This window comes from Sceloporus undulatus, chromosome 5 (assembly GCF_019175285.1).
Source record: "Sceloporus undulatus isolate JIND9_A2432 ecotype Alabama chromosome 5, SceUnd_v1.1, whole genome shotgun sequence".
Classification (NCBI taxonomy): Eukaryota; Metazoa; Chordata; class Lepidosauria; order Squamata; family Phrynosomatidae; genus Sceloporus; species Sceloporus undulatus.
In genome coordinates, this window is record NC_056526.1 from 188,839,482 (window position 1) to 188,859,267 (window position 19,786).

The 19,786-nt window shown below is 40.4% G+C and overlaps 1 protein-coding gene across 6 annotated transcripts in view; it reads right to left on the minus strand.

The window, feature by feature from the left end:
• Positions 1–6: 6 nt before the first annotated feature.
• The window catches only part of DNAAF9 (dynein axonemal assembly factor 9), an 88,109-nt gene continuing 68,329 nt past the window's right edge, over positions 7–19,786 (minus strand). For 5 of the 6 annotated variants that reach the window (XM_042466743.1, XM_042466741.1, XM_042466745.1 and 2 more), the window contains 12 exons: positions 19,054–19,142; positions 18,351–18,509; positions 15,197–15,322; positions 12,745–12,782; positions 11,731–11,866; positions 10,642–10,728; positions 9,968–10,074; positions 9,645–9,719; positions 7,205–7,416; positions 3,937–4,002; positions 2,881–2,974; positions 7–685 (listed from right to left, as the gene is read on the minus strand). In XM_042466743.1, the coding sequence (XP_042322677.1) occupies positions 573–685; positions 2,881–2,974; positions 3,937–4,002; positions 7,205–7,416; positions 9,645–9,719; positions 9,968–10,074; positions 10,642–10,728; positions 11,731–11,866; positions 12,745–12,782; positions 15,197–15,322; positions 18,351–18,509; positions 19,054–19,142 (1,302 nt within the window). In that variant the 3' untranslated portion in view covers positions 7–572. The remainder of the gene's footprint in view (positions 686–2,880; positions 2,975–3,936; positions 4,003–7,204; positions 7,417–9,644; positions 9,720–9,967; positions 10,075–10,641; positions 10,729–11,730; positions 11,867–12,744; positions 12,783–15,196; positions 15,323–18,350; positions 18,510–19,053; positions 19,143–19,786) is intronic. The other variant, XM_042466742.1, reaches the window with a different exon arrangement.

Consider the following 19,786-nt stretch of genomic DNA (forward strand, 5'->3'; position numbering starts at 1 on the left):
TTCCCCCATTTCTCGCATTGGGAATGCCTTCAAAGCCACCATGCTGGCTAAAAATAGTTCTTAAGTGGTTCTGCTTATAGAGCACCACCATGAACTAACATGTTAGGAAAGAATGATTTTCAAAAGGATGTGTGTTCCCTCATTTCTTGGACACACAAGTGCACAACAACCATGAATATATTTCTCATTACATCAGAACACAAACAAGGTCAGTTGTGGGACATCAGAAGAAACTCACTCAAGGCCAGCTTCTCAGTCTAGGAGATACAGCTCTATAAATGACTGAAATATAAAATCCAACTTCATATTTCTACTTATAAGTCTAAAATTATAGAACTCAGCTTACATGAAAACACAATGACACTTAAATGCTGCCGAGATAGTTGGATTTTTTTTCTTTTAAAGATGCAAACCTTCTTATGTGCGTAAATATTAAAATACCAGTTGAAAATGGATTTTTCCACTTTTACGTTTCTCTCTTAGCCAGCAAAGATGAAAAGTGTTTCTTAGTTATTAACAGTTCAGAATTTAACGGTTCTGTGCCTTTTTAATACCACTGACAGGTGCTTTGCTTAGGTTTTCTGTTCAAAGAGGTCATGGTACTCCTGTTCCTCCAGCTCTCTGTTGTACTTTTCAATCTCGCGGTTTGCTTCCTCCAAGTAGTCATTCATGAACTGGTCCATTACTGATGCAAAACTGATAAGGAATATAAATTCTTCTGAATGGTGGTAACCAAACCAAGGCAACACAAAGCTGAAACTAACTTGAGGCACCTTCTTAAAGGAGTACCTGAGATGGAAAACCCAAAATCTTATCCTACCCACCCAACATGTTCATAATACACAAGAGTTTGCACAATCTTGGATGGCCCTTGTGGTCTCTTCCAACTCTACGATTCTATCTTTACTGAAGCAAACAGAAGCTGGACACAAACTTGGTAGTACTTGTAGCAGCATGAATCCAGATTCATATCCATCAGCTCAGCTGCAGAAGACATGCTTTAAAGGCAGCAAATACAAGATTCAGTCCCCAGCAACCCTGGTTAAAAGGACCAGGTAGCAACTGATGGGAAAGAATTTCCACTACCAGACATCCTGGACAACCACCGCCAGTCAGAGTAGATAACAATGGGATAGATGGGCAAATGTGACTTAGTACAAGGCCGTTTGATATGACATACATTCATAGATTCAGCCTCCTTAGGTCTTGTGCAAGGAGTAAGGCACAGACAGACAAAATGTATTTCATATAAAAAGAATCTGATCCCCTGACCTGGCTGTCCTAACTGTAACATAATGCTGGGCTCATCTCAATTGTTCTGCCTGAGAAGCAGGACAAAATGGCACCTCTCTGCATGTTGCTGCTGTGTGCCTTCAAGCTGTTTCTAGATTATGGCGACCCTATCACTGGACTTTCTTTGCAGTATTTGTACTGGGGGTTTGCCTTTGCTTCCCTGAGGCAAAGTGTACTTGCCCAAGGTCCATGGCCAAACAGAGATTCGAACCCTGATCTCGAGACTTGTAGTCTAACATCCAAACCACTATACCACACTGGCTCTTTACCCCTTTCCATAGGATATACACAAAAAACATTTGTGCCAGTTGTTCCATTTTACTCCTGCACTAGAGATAGGAGAGTCCTCCAATACCTGGGCTGTATCAGGCTAATGTAAGAGACCTGGGACAAATTGCTTGATACAAATAAATGTTGTTGAGTCCAGGATGGAAAGCCAGCATGCACTTCCCTCCCTGCTCTGCCCAGTGGTAAGGTCAACAGAATTCTTTAGCTATACTTACTGAAAGGCAAACGGCATACTGACATTTGTTAACACCACAGGGCTTTTGGAACAGGTAATGAGCTGCTGCCAGAAGATGACCAGTGGAGGCTTTAAGTTCAACACTTGGGGCTTAAAAGGGAATGCACATATCTTATGATTAACCCATTTCCCCCTCTGCCTCAGTAATCAGACTTACTAATTAAGCATGTGCATCTTTTCAAGTAACAAATTACAAAACATTCAAAAAACGAATGGAAGATGCACAGACGAAGAAAAGCATGTGCTATGTCAAATAGATCTCTTACACAATTTGAGGTACCAACTCTTCTACATACTCATGCCAACACTGGCTTGATACAAACAAATGACTTTAAAACATGTAAGGAAAGGGAAGAAAGGACAAGTCTGAAATTATACAGTATCCCCTCATCACATTTGCTTCAGAAATGAACTTGGTTTACAGGGCTCAGCAAAAATGTATGTTGATTTAGACTGACTCACTGTGACTTGATTTTGATACACATTACATTTAACTGGAGTGGCTCTGGAACTATATTTGTATTATTGACCATGGTGGCTGACCATGATATGAAAAATTAGTAGAATATATACATAGAGAGAGAGAGAGCTAGCATAGTGTAGTGATCTGAGAGTTGGACTATGACTCTGAGGACCAGGGTTCAATTCATGGAAACCCACGGAGTGATCCTGGGTTAGTCACACACTCTCAGACTCAGAAAACCCCATGATAGGCCTAAGGTTTGCCACAAGTCAAAAACGACTAAAGGCATACAACTACAACAACAATGCACACATACATACATACATGTATTTACACACAGCATTTCCTTTGACCCACAGATGAGGAGAGTGACTACATGTACAGGGGCTTTTTCATGGCAGGGACGGGTTATTGCTGATAGACAGGAACATTCACATGCCAATATACATACATTATAGTCCCTGTATAAGGCAACTATCTACAGATGCCCAACTGTTTTTAGACAGTGTATGTCTTCTTGTGGGTTACAGCTTGAAACAGGCTGAAAAAAATGATCACCATACTACAAAAAGCAAAATATTTTTTAAAAGCAAAAGGATACATGGATGATAATCCAACTTATCTCCAAAGAAATTCACAAACTGTGTCCCATTATAGAAGTAGCCAGCTGGAAGAGGATCTAAGTGGCGTTTTACCTGCATGAAAGGAAATAAGGTTGCTCAGAACTGTTCTCTTCTTGCCGAAAGAAGTGCTCATATTTCAGCTCTCTGTGTCAGAAATGCTGATAGAACATGTCTCAGGATTATGCATAGCTAAGCAACAGTGTTCAACGCAGGAAATTTTTGGCAGGGCTAAAACGGTTTCATTTGTGATATTCCTGCTCCTTGATGGCTCATGATTTCCCCGATATAGTAAGGCTTCTGTCCATAAGGTCTGGTGGTCCTTGTGACCATAGAAGTACTGAGGCTGCAGGAAAGGAGGCTTTCACTCTTAAGAGAGTTATGAAAATTTTAACCAACTTTCTTTAAAATTTTGAACTGAATACATTACACCCTAGAAGTTTTGGCCAGGGTTCAAGAGGCCAAGAGATGAAGTAGGCCAGTGCAAACAAGACAGAAGGCCCCAGACACAACCCCACTCTCCATCTGCTTAATGACAGGCTAAGAGGTAAGAAAGGACCCCACCACTATGGCAGGCAATGTCCCGACAGTTGCAACACACAGCTCTGCTCCCTGAACGGCCATACTACAATCAAACTGTGGGTCAACTGGGTGGAAGGACATCTGAACTTGGTGACAAGCTTCAACACAACAATCTGGGGCAGGTGGGGCTTTCTGAGCCTCCACCTCACTGCTGCCAGCCACATGGGTGGAATCTCTTTTTGCAGGGGATGTTCCTAGAATCATACTGGATTTGCAGGGTTGACTTTGCTCCCCATCATCCCCTGGCCCTGTTGACTGGGTATGATGGGTGTTACAGTCCAACATCTCTAGAGTGAGCTGGAGATGTGCAGGGAATGAGTGTCTGCCTTGTGCCTTCCCCTGCCTCCACACGGTTCAGTCCTGCCTGTTGATTTGAGGGACCTGTCGCCAGATGAAATCGCCTTCCCATTACTGAACGGGGAAGAAGTATCCCAAATCAAACAGCTCACACTTACGTGAATATTCTTAATCTCCTGTGAGGTCAGCATGCCCCGAGTTTTCAGAGCTTTCCTCTGTGGTTTCTGTGTCGGGGATGGAGAGAGCAAAAAAACACACAGAAACACAATTTAATGCCTTGAACATGATGGCCATATTTAAGTCAGAAAAGAAAGGAGTTGGACACTTGAACTGTCACTTTTATATGTTTTAATGTACTGTGTTTTTAGATTGTAAGCCACATTGAGGCCCAATTTTGGGGGAAAGCAATATAATAATAATAATAATAATAATAATAATAATAATAATAGGAACCTGGACCAGAGAAATGCCAAGGTATCACTTAACAGGTTGATCTAAGTCAACTGTTAGTCCCAACTAGAGCACACATATGGAATCAGTAGAGCGAATGCTTTCTTACCCATTGATTTCAGGCTCTTTGATTATTTTATTTGGTAATATTAAGTCCCTGTTCCTTCAAGCAGATATAGAAAAAAAACACCTATTTTTCAGGTTACAGACAGAAGCAAGAGTACTTGCACACTCCTTTCTTTCTGCTAGTGGAAATGGGGAGGAAGGCATGGTCTACTTGTTAAAACTTAGAAACATATCTGAATAAGAAAAGGTTTTATTGTTATTTGAGGTCAAGTTGGCTTTGACCTATGGAGATCTTATGAATGAGAGACTTGCAAGAAACCAGCAGCCCTGCTCAGGTCTTGCAAAGTCAGGGCAGCTGTGGTTCCCAACTGGCTAGGGCTTCTGGAAGTTGAAGTCCAAAACACCTGGAGAACCAAAGTTTGGAAAACTCTATCTTAGCATGTCTTCTACCTAAGTATACATAAAGGTATGTAACCTACACTGTGGCTGCATCTGCACTGCAGAAATAATGCAGTTTGACATAGATTTAACTGCCATAGCTCAATGCTATGGAATTTGTAGTTTTGTGAGATATATTTGCCTTCGCTGCCTGAGAGCTCTGGTGTCTTAACAAACTACCAATCCCAGGATTCCATGGCATTGAGCCTTGACAGCTGAAGTGATGTCAAACTTCATTATTTCTGCCGTGCATGATTCTGGCCTCTCTCAGCTAATATCTATGCACCTTTGAGACTGCAAACCTGCATACATTAGAATGTTACGAACTTCGGTGTTTTTTATGTCTGGGGTTATAGCTTCTTTGTACATTCTTCGTACCTCGTCCTTATTCCCATTTTCCTGAAGGAGGAAATGTGGGTAAGAGGATAGTGCCCAATACCTTCTGACTAAGTATTTACATTCAGGGTCACCAAGCCAAATCCTAGTTCTGTCCAACTAAACTGAATCCCTTAACAGAACCTCAAATCAATTGTTACGCTGTTTTTTAAAAAAGTTCCTTTATAGAGTATGTCCCACTAAAACACACAACTGAAAGCATAACACCTTTTAAAGGATATGACATATATCAATGTAAAGCAATCAAGTTTTTAACTTAATTAAAGTTCCAGATATACATTTTAATGAAATATGAGGAACTGACAAACACTGTCTGAATCACAGCTGCTAGATTGTGGTGATGGTGTTTCAAATGCTGTTTATGAATTTTAAAATGTTCTTAAAATGTCAGGCCTCCAAGAAAGTGCATCCTTTATGTGCAAATGGGGTTGATGCATATTTATTTTAGGAAACTGCATACTGAGCTTCCAAGATACCTGCACATCAGTATTTCTGTTCTGCCCCAATTTATTCCAGTCTGTCAAAAGCCCCATTGTCACAATAAAGTGACAATGCACAACCACACCTTCTGGGAAATAAGGTGCTCATTTAGACTGGCAGTTTTGGCCAGTTGTTGTTATTGTAGTGTGCCTTCAGGTCATTTCTGACTTATGACAACGTTGAGGCAAACCTATGATAGGGTTTTCTTGGCAACTGTCTTCAGAGGAGATTTGTCATTGCCTTCCCCTGAGGCTGAGAGTGTGTGATTTGCCCAGGGTCACCCAGTTTGGTTTCAGGGCCAAGCTGGAAACCAAACCCTGGTCTCCAGAGTCATAGTCCAACACTCAAACCATTATGAAATATGGGTTTTTAGTTTAGCCAAAGACATGGTTAAAATCCACTGGATGCATCTGGTAAAGGAACAAAGCCTAGAGTCTCCCCAATATCCATACAGATTGCTTCTAAATCTGCTGAAGGTGGCAATTTCATTTTTAGAGAGAGGTTAGTTGGAATTTGTTAATGGAAGAGATTCAACAGCTGAATACAATAAGAGCATTAAAGACCAGTCTCTTCTGGAAGGCTTATCCAGGTGGTTTTTAAATTGTGAATTTTAAATAATGAATTGTAGATGTGTATTGTTTTAATATGCATACACCCTATTTGTCCTTTTAAATAGATGTGTGTTTTAGGTGATGTGTTTGAACTGATGTTGTTTGTTGATTGTTGTCATCCTCCATCTTGATCCATGGGGAGAGGCGAAGAAGAAATAATGATGATGATGATAATAGTAATAATAATTGGTGTTGCTGCTATTATTACTACTACTACTACTACTACTACACCTGTCAGGAGGCTTCCTATTCCCTGTTTTGAATTCCAGCACTGGCAGCCCTTGGGGTCCTTTCCCACTCTATGAATCTATACAGCTTGGGACAAGGCTGTTTAAAGAACTGTATCTCCCTACATGAACCCATTAAAGCACTAAGACCTTCAAGGAGGCTCTTCTCTCTGTCCTATTACCTTCTCAGGTTTGTTTGGTGAGAACAAGAGAGGGGGGGCCTTCTTAGTGACTGCTCCCACACTTTGGAGCTCCCTCTGAGGGAGGAGGGTAGGATGGTGCCCCACTTTCCCTCCTTCCAGTGGCAAGTTAAAACACATTCCATCAGGCTTTTAGAAACTGACAGTGATGGGCTTTTAAAGCTGCACTGTGCTATTTTGTTAGTTTGCATATAGTCCTCTAATGAATTTTAATGGATTTAAATTTACCAACAATTTACATTAACTTTTGGTTAATGCCTTGGTTTGTGGCCTGGGAGAAAAGTGGCATATGAAGTAAGTAAGCAAATAAATAAATAAATTTAGATTTTTCATTGATGTCTTTGGATAGCTCCGATCTGTATTGTTTTCAATAAGTTGTAAGCTGGTCTTGAGTCCCATTATTGGAGATATGAATATAAATGATTGAATGAATCTATGAATTGATCAATCTATCAAGAAATCTTTGCTATTCCAAGCATAGCCTGGCAAGGTGCTTTTACAGATAAGAAAGCCTAATGAACAGAGAGGACCCCAGGAACCTCTGCTTGAGACACAAACCTGCTTTGCTGTTTGCCTCAACCAATCTTTTATTTCATCTTCTTTCAGAGAACAGCCGACAAATACCAGGAAGCACTCCTGAGGTCCGCTGTGGTCTCGGCTGTCATTTCTTGAATCAGGAGGAGACGGGGTCAGCCCTTCCTGAACAGGCACCAGACTTAAGGAGTTTGAAGATGTGTTGTGGCACACCTCTATCATCCGATCCGAATCTGCTGCAGACAAATAGGAGATAATGGATTAAAGGCATTCAAACTGCACCCAGCTCTCAGTAAGCACATGGGCGCCTGCTGAAAAAAATTAAGTGAGATCCCCCCCTCTCTTTTGTATACATACAGAGATTCCTCAATACTCACTGAACAATGTATACAGTTGGCTCTCCTCATTTCCAGTTTTGATTATCATGTTGTCTCTAGGAATCTCGAGGTCCTCCAGCTCAACTCTGCCAGAAGTTGACCACAGAGTTGCACTGGAGAACCTAGACATTTCCAGAGAAAACATTTCTCTAGGCATTTGTACGTTCTCCAGCATGATTCTACAATCAACTTCTGGCAGATGTTGACCACAGAGTTGCACTGGAGGTCGTATCTTAGGTAAAAAGAATAGCGATTTTTTATTTGCATTTTTTCCACATCCCCAGGGTCCTTCACCCCTAGCCCCAACAAATGTGGAAGGATCACAGTACATATACTGACCTAAAAAGATACCTCCAAAAATTAAACTAGCCCTTGCACCCAGTTGGCAGCTCCTCCAAGGGAAATCAAGGCACTACAATGCTGCTGCTACCAGTAGCAACATGCAGCACAAAACATCCAGTATTTCACAGATGATAACCAGGACTCATGTGGCCAAGCAGCATTAGAGTGTGGTCAAGAAGACTAAAGTTCTTAAAGAAGAAGTACAGATAAGCTAGGAGTGGCTGGAGCAGTTTGCCTTTGCCTGAGCCAACTGGGAAAGGCAAGAATCCGTCCTCTCTTCTCTTCTCCTCTCCTGCCTGCTGATTTAATTGAGTGCAAACTACTTTGGCACTTTGAACTCCACTCACAGCAAATGAATTGAGCTGAGGACAAAGGGAGAAAGTAGAAAGAGTAGGAAAGAAACAGAAACATTTGAAAAGCAGTTGAAAAAAGTGGGTTGACAGAGAATTAACTGGGGCTGTCTCTGCCAAATCGGGACAGTTGGAGGAAGGCAGAAATGAGCTGACTAGATGAACAGTCTAATTCAGTATAAAACAGCCTAATCATTTTGGTTGATCTCTCCTTTTCCTAAACTACCTGCACCTTCTTAGGCTGCCTGCCTTTTCCATTTTGGGACCGGAGCTTTCAAAACCTTTTCAATGTTTATTTTCAGGAGTCAAATATGTACAGACTCGAGATGGAAAGAATATTCACCTTTGCTTGTTTCCAGGCTAAAAAATGGTTCTCCTGATACATGGGAAATCCTTTCAAGATGAATTTAAAAAGTGGCAAGAATGTTGTGCAGTTTTCTCCTGGTATTCAATGCCCTAAAGTTTTGGGAGATGTTTCTGCACAGAAATACATATGGTATGTTGTGTAAGAACTGGGTGCGTTGGCACAAAAAACCATCCTCTGTTTCCAGACAGCCATGTGTGTGTTTTTGTGCAAGGTAGATGGCTTTTCCGTAAGATTTCTTTATGTGTATAGTAAATAATAAAATAAATAATTTTAAATTTTTATCCCACTTTTTGCCAAGCAATCAAAGCGGCGTACAACAGACTATAAGATTTTTGTTATGCAAATACCAGCAATCTTGCACTAAAAAAATAGCCACGTGGTTTTGTTGTATAAGACTGCAGTTTTCTCTACAAGACAGTGGCTGTGAAAGATTTTTGTTATGCAAAATTGTTGAGTTTTGCCTAGAAAACAGTAGCTTGTTCAAACCCCCCCCCAAACATGAGGGTGTCTGAAAACAGTGTTTTTTGCTTTTCACAAAACCTTGTAACTCTCACACACAAAAACCGATGTGTATTACTGTGCAGTACAACTTCCCGAAACAGTTTGGGCTGTGTGAATACCAGGCAATTACTAGGCAGCAACATCTGTTTTCTCTGGAGCAGAGAGAAAAACCACAGAAATTATTCTTTGCTTGTGGGGACAAAACTGTTGGCTGTTAACATCTCTAGTGCGGAGCCATGCAAAAGCCTAAATGCAGCACTGTTCAGATTTTGGCCCTTCTCTCTCACTTCCATTTTTGCTAGAGAAAACACGTTCCAGTTTTTCTGGATTCTCTTCTTCTGCAAACAGAAGTCTAGCACTGGATACAGCCCAGAACGCTCTGTGGTTCAATGGCCGCTAATTACATTTAAGCCAAGCATGAAGATGACACATATTTCTACAGAGAAAAACAACATAAAAATAAAAAAGTTTCAAAAGATCACATGAGAAAGCAGCGTCTCCCAGTGAGGCTGGGGTTTATTCATTACCTGAAAACTTTACTTTGCCCAAAATGTGGTATATGTTTCCAGAGAAAGGACTCGTCTTATTGGAGGACTTCAGTGCTGTTTCAAAATGCAGAACACACAGAGAAAAGGAGATTATTCCCATATTTCAGGATTAGGTATGGCTGCTGCTATGTACAAGGTCAATTTGCAATACACATTTTGCCATAGAATTAATTCTGCAGAAGCTGTAATGCATTATACTGGAAAGCAAAATTAGACAGGTGACTTCAACGTTATAAAAATAACTCTTTTCAAATGCTTAGCATGCCACATTCTCCAAGGATAACCATGAAATTGCTTTTTACCTTTACATTTGGCCACAAATCGTGTTTTCTCCAAAGGGCGGTTAAACCACACACAGATCTGAACCATTGGAGGAAAGACTGAACCTGCCCGAAATTTGCCATCATACCTGAAAAGGAAGGAAAAAAGATTTAAAATGTGGAGGTATTCGTCACTTCTCCAGACTCAGCCTCGTTCCAACCACAGTGTATGATCAGTTTGATAGAGCAGATTTTTTCCTGTTTCTCCTTGATAGTTATACACCACTATTGCTATTACTGCCATTATGCTTCAAGAACATAATGAGGAGTAGGTTAAAAAATGTCTGAAGCAGCAGCAACCTGAAATAAACATATTTCACTTTTGACAGTCCTGAACTTCAAGAACCACAAACCTTTTCAGTGGCATTAAGTAAAAACGTTACATGATTACATAAATGCAATTGGCCAATTATATTTTATTGCTTCTCTTATATTTGTACACTGCCATAGTATCAGTGAGGAAGAAGGATGAATTTTAAATGTTTTAATAAAATAAAGGACTGAATCAATTTGTCAAAGAATCTCATCTCTGCATTTCATTAACAAAGTGATTTAACTGCAGAGATTAGATGGATGGGTAAATAAATCTAATACACCTTCATAATGTTTATTAAAATATGTTGTCCTTGAAGACTTTGCCGAAAGGAGATACTTGCCAGCCAGGAAATGTTAAGTAGCGAGTTGTCAGCATCTGTGGGTTCGAAAAACTGTTTTCAGAGAGAATAAGTTCAATGTCTTCGTTCCTAGAGGAAGAAGGAACAAAATTTTATTTACAGAAAACATCAGCCTTTAAGTTTATTTTCTTATTACCCCAAACATCTGAAACCATCAGGGTCATGCAGGGATGCAGCATTACATTTAAGCCTACTCCCTACTTTCTATTACAAATCATGCAGACTTGAGTGCTTTCTGGCTTGCTGTTATAATGTTCTTTCCCGGTAGAACTGTAAGAGAAATTGATCAGGTCCAATTCTTTGTACGAACCAAATACATTCAGACCCACCCAGCTTGAAAACAAACCAAAATTGCATTTGCAAACTGCAATCTATATTTTTTCCCCAGAGTTTTGCAATCTGATCTATAACAACAAAAATATTAATTTAAAAAAGCAAACCTAAAAGCAAATTATAAGAGGGAGATAATAACTTGCAAATGCCGTGATCACTGGGAAAAGTATCTGTTAGGAAAACTGCACCCAAAAATCTGTTAAGAATTTTCAGGTTAACGTTTTTTGGACAAATTTTGCCACCTTCACCTTCAGACACGAACACAGGCCAAAACGAATTTGTAATCAGAGAAACGAGAAATGCATTGATACTAAAAAATTTTAGTTCCACTCATTCCCAATTGCAGGTTTTGTTATTATGGGATTCTAAGGTTTCTGAATTCTGGAGATATATAATGCTTGACAAAGTCTAGGAACCTTGAACATTTCTTCGAGACCCAAAATGACTGTGAAAGCATTTTTCTGCAATTGTGCAAAGACAGAGAGCAGCGCCCAGCCACTTTATCAGGCTGACAAAGGGGGAAATCACTTGAGGAATTAATGTTTCAGAGTACCTGACTGTACAAAAGGAAGTGACAATGTGAAAAAGATCAAAGCTGCAAAGTGGCACCCAAGAGAGAGCAGATGAGGTTTCCCACTTTTAAAACTCCTAGATAAAATAACCATAACAAAAACGAGACTCTCAGTCCTCTCCATGAAGCCAGCCAGGTCTCTGTACACAGAGGAAGACAACTTTTACCTTGTCACAACCCCATTTTCAGCTAGGATGAACGAAACAGCAGGGTTTGCAGCTCGGATGAGGTTCTGGAGCTGAACAAGAAGAGGGTTCCTCTGTTCGGAGGTATGGCTTGTGAAGACAATGTTGCTCACCAGACCTGCAGAAGAAAATTGACTAACATTTTAAAAGAAGGCACTCACCACTAAATGTGCCCCCCTGAAACCATATCAGCCGTAAAACAGGCCCTTGCTAGAGAGGAAAAAAGATAGGTGGGAAGTGAGCTGCAAGTGTCTTCTAATATCCTCCTCTCCCTGACGTCTGAAGGCTATGGCGATTCCCACCACCACAAAGAAAATCTAGCTGTGCTCAGGCATCCAGTGGTGACCACTTAACATAAAACTACAATAGAAAGATGTATTGCTTTGTTCCAAGACTGCCTCAGAGGACAGAGGGTTTGTTTCTTGAGATCACAGCTTTTATTTGTGATTTTTATGAGCATGTTGCTGCTTTAACAGGTTTGAAAAGGCAGTGCCATCAAAACTCATTCATTGTATGTTCTACAGTGATGACTGTAGCATTAGCCAAGTATACTACCTGCACATAAACCTACAGTATCCACTTGAGACTTTTGTTATAAAGTTTAACTGACATGTACACTTTAACATGTGTCTCTCTTTCCATTCAGTGCTCTATTCTTCTTGAGGATGCTGAGTCCTCTCTCTTCTTTTATATTTTAAGCATCCAAGTGAAACACAAGCAGGAAACAGACCAAGAGACTAGATTTTTAAAATCCTTCCAATTTGGAGGGATTTAGCTTCAGTGTTTAAGATTTACCTTGTCTCTTTCTTGCCCTGAGCTGTAGCTATGCACCACAAATCAACTGCTACCTACTTCTTGCCATGCATAGGCCTGTCATGTATTTTTCAACCTTGCTATATGACTAGTTATTAGTCTTTTTCAAGGTAGCAGTCTCTCCAGAGTGCCTTAAAGGCATACATTTTTATTCCCACAAGGAGACTTTTAAAGAGCATTTACCTTGTGAACACTGGTCCAGGAACTTGGGGAAGAGAAACCTGTAAAATAAAATGAATAAGCATGAAAATCTTAGTGCTAAGACCTCAGGCAGGTGGCATCTGTTGTCTTCCCAAGCATGCAAAGCTACATCAGCCCCAGGATTATCCACTTTAAATGACAGAAATTCTCCAAGGTCTGAACCAAGCCTGTTTCCCAGGGAAGTCCTTTACTACTGAGATGCCAGGGATAAAATTTGTCCTTTCAAGCATGCAAAGCATATACACAACACTAATCTATGCATTCTACTACCACTCTTGCCAGTATATCTATACACACACACACACACCAAAGGGAGAGAAAGGAAAGGGTAGAGGTTTCTACTGGCTCTTGGTAGAATATGAACCCAAAGCCTAAAGCTAAGGCCAAGTTCTGTGTTCAAACTATTTAACCTTTCAATCAAAATATAAATGATCAGAAATAAATGTTGGTTCCCACAGTACTGGGTAGGGATGTGTTCAGTGAGTCATGTCAATGCCCTTCACATGGAAGTACGGGTTGAGTATCCCTTTTCCAGAAATCTGAAATACTCCAAAATCCAAAGTTGTCCACATGGATGGACAAGATAGTGACACCTTTATTTTCTGATGGCTCAATGTGTACAAACTTTGTTTTATGCACCAAATTATTAAAACTATTATGTATAAAATTACCTTCACACTATATGTATATGAAACATAAATGAATTTCATGTTTAGACTTGGGTCCCATCTGTAGAGTATCTCATTATGCATATGCAAATATTCCAAGCTCCCAAAAAATCCAAAACCCAAAACACTTCTGGTCTCATGGATTTCGGATAAGGTAGACTCAACCTTTTCAAGAGTTTTGTTCTGCAGCAAAACAACCAGTGTTTCTGCAGCGAAACAATCATTGTGGGGCCACAGAGCAGCTAAGATCATCCTTCATGCTTAACTATTAAATGTTCTAAAGCAACCAGCATGACCCCATAAACTCCTCTCCCATACAAATTGTACTCAGGGTACGTGAAATGGAAGGTGCACCAGCTGTGCACTTGTACAAGATACCACCGACTTTGATGCAGTCTGAGCAAGAGATGTTTTCTGCTAGACTTTGCCCAGGTGATTACCCATTCTTTGAGTCCTTTTGGGTCACTGCCTTCCAGCAACTGTCCCTGCTCCAATCATATCATCTCCTGCTAGTCTAAACTGCCAGAAACAGGGACACAATATGAACAGTTTGAACTAGTTCATTTAATGAAAATGCATGGCACGTTCTCTGCACACACACACACACCAAAAACAATACTGTTGTGCGTTAATAACTATATTACACAATATATATGCTCATAGTGCAAATACAGTGGGCCCTTGGTATCTGCTGGAATTTGGGTGCAGGACCCCCCATGGATAACAAAATCCATGGCTGCTCAAATCCCATTAAATACAATGGGATAATAAAATAGTGTCCCTTATGATGGCAAAATAAAGCTTTGCTTTTTGGAATTTATACTTTTAAAAATATTTTCAAACCATGCATGCTTGAATCCATTGATAAATAAAGCTGTGGATACAGAAGGCTGATTGTACCCCAATTCCTGCATGGAAAATGTGCTTCGTAGACAAACAGCAGTATCCGCATGCTAAAAACAGTGCAGCTTGCACAAAAAATACTAGTTTTTGTGCAGAAAATACATCTCTTGTCCTGACTAAATAACACATTTTCACACAAAGATAAACAACATTTTTTTGTGCAAATGAATTTTCAACAATCTGAAGTGTGATTAGAGTTTACACTAATAGAGACCTTCATACTCCCATAGAAGGGGGAAAAGTCACTGGAATTATTCATCCGTCAATGTGGGAAAGAAACAAAGCATGGAGATGCAAGGCAGGGCTTTCTCAGCGACTGCTCCCTAGGCTCTGGAATGCCCCCTTCCTTGCTTTCCTTCTGCAAAGACTTTCAATCTCGATTAGCTGAATGTTTTAAATATAATAAAATTAATTTCTAAGCCTCTTTGCCTCCTGGTTTGGGGGAAATGGCAGGATATAAGCAAAAGTTAACAACAACAGCAAGCTATTAAAAATAAAAATGGCTCTTTGCTACTCTTATCTAAGCAGATGACATTTTAATAATTTTAACGTGTAATGATTTAACTTTTTAAGTTTAATTGCTTTTGAACTTTATATTTATGCTTGTTAAAGTTTTTATATTGTTTTTAATTTGTATTGTTTTAAATTGTTGGTAACCGCCTTGAGTTCCTACATTAGGAGAAAGATGGGATATAAATAAATAAAATAATAATAATAATGAGTAATTTATTTTATTTTCCTAATTTGACCAAGCAAATGTGTAGAATCTGCATTCCTTGGCTGCAGAAGTTTAGACCTTATCTCTAGTCATAGCAACATGAACAAGTTCCCACACTGTAACTGCTAGGACTTGAAAACTGTACCTGTGCTCCATGTAGCAACTAAGTGGCTCTATGCAAGTTGTGACGGCTCCGATGACAAAAGAAGCCTTCACGTCAGTATCGGGGTGAGTCTGGAGAGCCTGCACAATGTCAATCACATCTGTGTATCTGCAGAGAACACAAAGTAAAGAGTTGTGAAGTGATAAAGGCAGCGCAAGAACTATGCAATCACTTTCTGATGGCGGAGGGGGGGGGTGACTGTACAAGTTACAATTCTGAGAAAGGAAAAAATGCCACCACTCTAGCAACTTACGCAACTGGGCCTTGTCACCTTCCAGTCAAAGAGACACTCAAAGAGGAACACTTTGTAAAATCTGTGTGTTTGTGCTGTCACTGATTCTTGTAACCACAACTACAAAAATAGGCACTCACCTCTAAAAGTACTACAGAAAAGAAAGGAGGAAAAGACAAAATGGCCAAAATAACTCCATTAAAATAGTCACAACTGTTTGTGTGAATGTCCGTAGGTTTTGGCACTCCAAACATATGAAGATGACTATGCCTGGGACTTCTAAATTTCGACAACCCAATCTTGTTCAGTCACACTTGATCATTACTTCTTGTTTTATACAATTCACTAAAAACAGTTGTGACTGCTTTAATGTAATTTGCCCACTTTGTCCTTGTTTCTTTTCCGCTTACAACAGAGCTCAGCAAATAAAAAACCAGCAATTCAAGTTACATACTGGAGAAACCCCTGGCAGGAGATAGGACAAGGCTTGGCCTTCTTTGGGTATTAAGACAGAGGTGGCACAAGTTGGTCTTGAATATTTATTCTGTAACAAAAACATGCTGTGTGTGGCCACCAAGGAACAACCGCCACGGCTGATATGGTCTAGGCAGAGGAGACTCACAATTTACAGTCTTCAGGTGAGTTGCAGGTAGGGCAGGAAACTTACAGATGTGAACTGGAAGATGCAGCCCCAAAGCTTGGTGGTGGCAGGAGAGCTGGTAGAGAGATGTATCATGAACTAAATCTAAGTCTATAGGGAAGGTCAATGCAGGCATCAAAGGACCAGGGAAAATATGTAGTCATTTTTAGAAAGAACAGGAGACACAGACAGGCATCTCAGCTACCGAATCTCCTATATCTTTTAAAAATTATGAATCTTGTGCCAAGATTTTTTTGGTGGTGGTGGGGGTTTGAAGAGGGGGAATCCCCCCCTCACATCGCATAATACTAAGATTTGGGATTATCCAATATGGCTGGTCGGCATTACAGTGGGCCCTTGGTATCCACTGGGGTTTCAGGTATCCGTGGATACTCCAGTCCCATTAAATGCAATGACACAATAAGACAGTGTTCCTTGACAAAATCAAGGTTTGCTTTTTGGAATTTATATATTTTTAAAATATTTTCAAACCATGGATGCTTGAATCCGTGCATTAAAATGTGGATATGGAAGGCTGAGTGTATGTTTGCAAATGACACAAGTAAATATTATTCACTTCTGCAATGAATTTGGGCAAGTATTGTCCTGAGAGCCAGTGTTGTGTAGTGGTTTCAGTGTTGGACTACAACCCTGGAGAACAGGGATCAAATCCCCACTTAGCCATGGAAACCCACTAGATGACCTTGGGGAAGTCACACTCTCTCAGCCTCAGTGGAAGGCAAAGGCAAACCCCCTCTGAATAAATCTTGCCAAGAAAACCTGCATGATAGATTAGCCTTAGGGTCACCATAAGTTGGAAACTATTTGAAGGCACACAACAACAACACAATGACCGCTAGCTGAAACAGCTTTTAAAAAAAGTTTGCACAAATTTAAAGATGAAAGTTCTAACAACTATTTGCCACAATTGCTAAAGAGAACCTCCAAGTGCAGAAGCCAAACACATCTGAATACCAGATGAACAGCGGGGAAGAGGTGTTGCCTTCGGTGTTTGTTTGTGAGCTTCCTGGAGGTCGCACAACCTTTCTACTCCTGGAAATCAGATGTTCTATTAAACAGAGGACTTTGGCCTCAACCAGCAGGAATCTGAAGATGTTCTCAATGTGCTCTTTCTACAAATGCTCTCGGCAAAGAGAAGAGGCAAGATGATGCAGAGGGGCAAAGAAGTGAGAGCACTGCTGTTGTTTTTCAAATCAAACCCAGGCCCTTTGACAGAGAGGGCATGGCTGCTGGTCTGGGTGACCTCCTTTGAGAGGACTGCATGTCATCTCACGCACAGCAGACAGGATGGATGGAAGGAGAGAGATCCTTTGATCAGACCATGCCCCCACATTGTTTTCAGTCCGCATATCAACTTGCATTGCATGAAAACAAAAGAGGACAAAAGTGCAATGGCTGGGTTTCCTGGCTTCTGTTATGTCATTCACAAAATGCCAAAGGTTACTACTATTGTAGATGCTGCAAACAAATTTTCCAGAGGATCCATCAATGCTTGTTTTATGGTTAACAAAAATGCGAGAGCAGAGTAGACATCAGTGTTGCTTTGGAAAGTTTCAGTGGATATGCCTTAAGATATTACAGGCTGAATCTCCCTTATTCAAAATGCTAGGGACCAGAAGTGTTTTGGATTTGGGATGTTTTTCTTTTATATATATATATATTTGCATATACCTAGTGAGGTATCTTGGAGATGGGACTCAAGTTTAAACACAAAAATAATTTATGTTTTATACATCTTATAAACATAGCTTATGTATAACACAATATTTTAAATAATTTTGTACATGAAGCAAAGTTTGTGTGCAATGAACCATCAGAAGGTAACAATGTCATTATCTCAACTACTCATGTGGACAATTTGGGATTTTGGGAGTATTTCAAATTTTGGATATGGGAAACTCAACCTGCACTGTATTGGCAACAAGCTTGGACGATAAGTCCCTGGTAGTGAATAGCATTTCCTTTGGAGAGGGATATTTTACCCAGAGCACACACAATTTAGGAAGTTCTTTTCTGTACTGTCATAGTGAGTGAGGTAAAATGCACTGGATGGGAGCATGTTTTTAGGTGTAAAGGAAGAAGCCAGGGAGCTTAGGGGCTGCTTGCTTCCCCCTCCCAGCACACTAAAAACCTGTGACTTATTTTTATTTGGGGCCAAACTTAATTTTGTTAAAGCAATATCAAGATGGGAAATCTCCAGCAAAGCTCTGCAGACATCTCAGAAATGGCAAGAAGTCTCTTACCCTTGTAGAACCAGCAGCAGCCTCATTTTTTTCCTATTGTAAGACGAGAGGCGGGCACTGCGGTTGTGCTGAGATTCAAGCACACTTGCCAGGTACTTCTGGAAGTGGGTTGCACTGAAACATTCAGGGCTGTCCATGGTTTGGCGGTAAACAAGCCACCTAAAAGATATTGAGAACAGAATGAAGTCAAGACTACTGATAGTTTCTTTTTATCCATATTGTTTGCAGTGCTCCCCACCTCTACTTGCCATCGGTTTTTAAACCAGGAATGTGAACAAAGAGAAAACATCCTGGGATCAACCTTTGGTAATCTCAAAGTTGGAATATTTTAAAATGCTGTAATTGAAGAAGACAGAGGCCTCGAAGGGCAACTGTCAGTGTGCTTCCAGAGAGAAGGCTCCAAACCCTACCAAAACAAACAGCACTAGACAACTATTCCCTCTTTTTCTGGTAAAAAAGGAGAAAAAAAGAAAAGAAAGAAGTAGAGATGGGGAAATATGAAGTAACAAACAGAATTTGATATTGTCTGCTTCCCCCATAAAATTCTTTGTGTCAGGCCAGGTAACTGCAGGATAAAAAGCTTCCTTGGAAGCTCCCATTATGAAGATTTGACCCACTGAACATCACCATATCTAGGGCTTCAGCAGGAGAGCCATTTCAGGCAGCAATTATTGTGAAAAAAGAAGAAGCAAGATCCACTAACCTTCCATATTCTTTGTTAAAAGTGACCAGGTAAGACGCTAAATCACCTGAGTGACATCCTGGAAGACCTGTCAAGATGGTGATTACCACCTCAAAAAAAGAAAGAAGAGTAAGACTGCAATATCAGTATTATTACCACACTGTCCACTTTTCAGATGCTAGAAGGTGGAAATTGAATGAAACCCAGATCAAAGCTCCTTGGGAATCTCACATCCTACAAACACCACCACAGGTTCACATCATACATAAATAAAACACATGTGTTCTTCAACGCATGTTTCTCTCTGATATTTCACAACACCACAGCAAAGCTGTGGGTTGCATGCAGACCCCAAGGCCATTTTTGGGCCCTCAAGAACCCAGCATCTGATTAAAAAAACAAAAAACCTTCAAAATTACTTGTGGAACCGTTTTTGGTGATTTCTTGGCCAAGAAAAGATCAGCCAACGAAAATGTAAATACTGTTTTTTTAGGAGGCTAGGGGTTGTCCCAGGGGAATTCAGAGCAACAAAGGGGGTTTCGGGTGCTGCAAGATGGCCATGGGCCATGCTTTCCCAAGCCCTGACACTACCTTTTTTATCTGCCATCAGGCTGACTTTGATTTGTTGACCCTATGAATGAGAGGTTGCCAAGAACCCTATTCATCACCTGCCCTACTCAGGTCTTGCAAATTTAGGGCCATGTCTGCCTAGATTGAATCAATCTCCTGGCAGTGTGGCCTCCTCCTTCTCTAC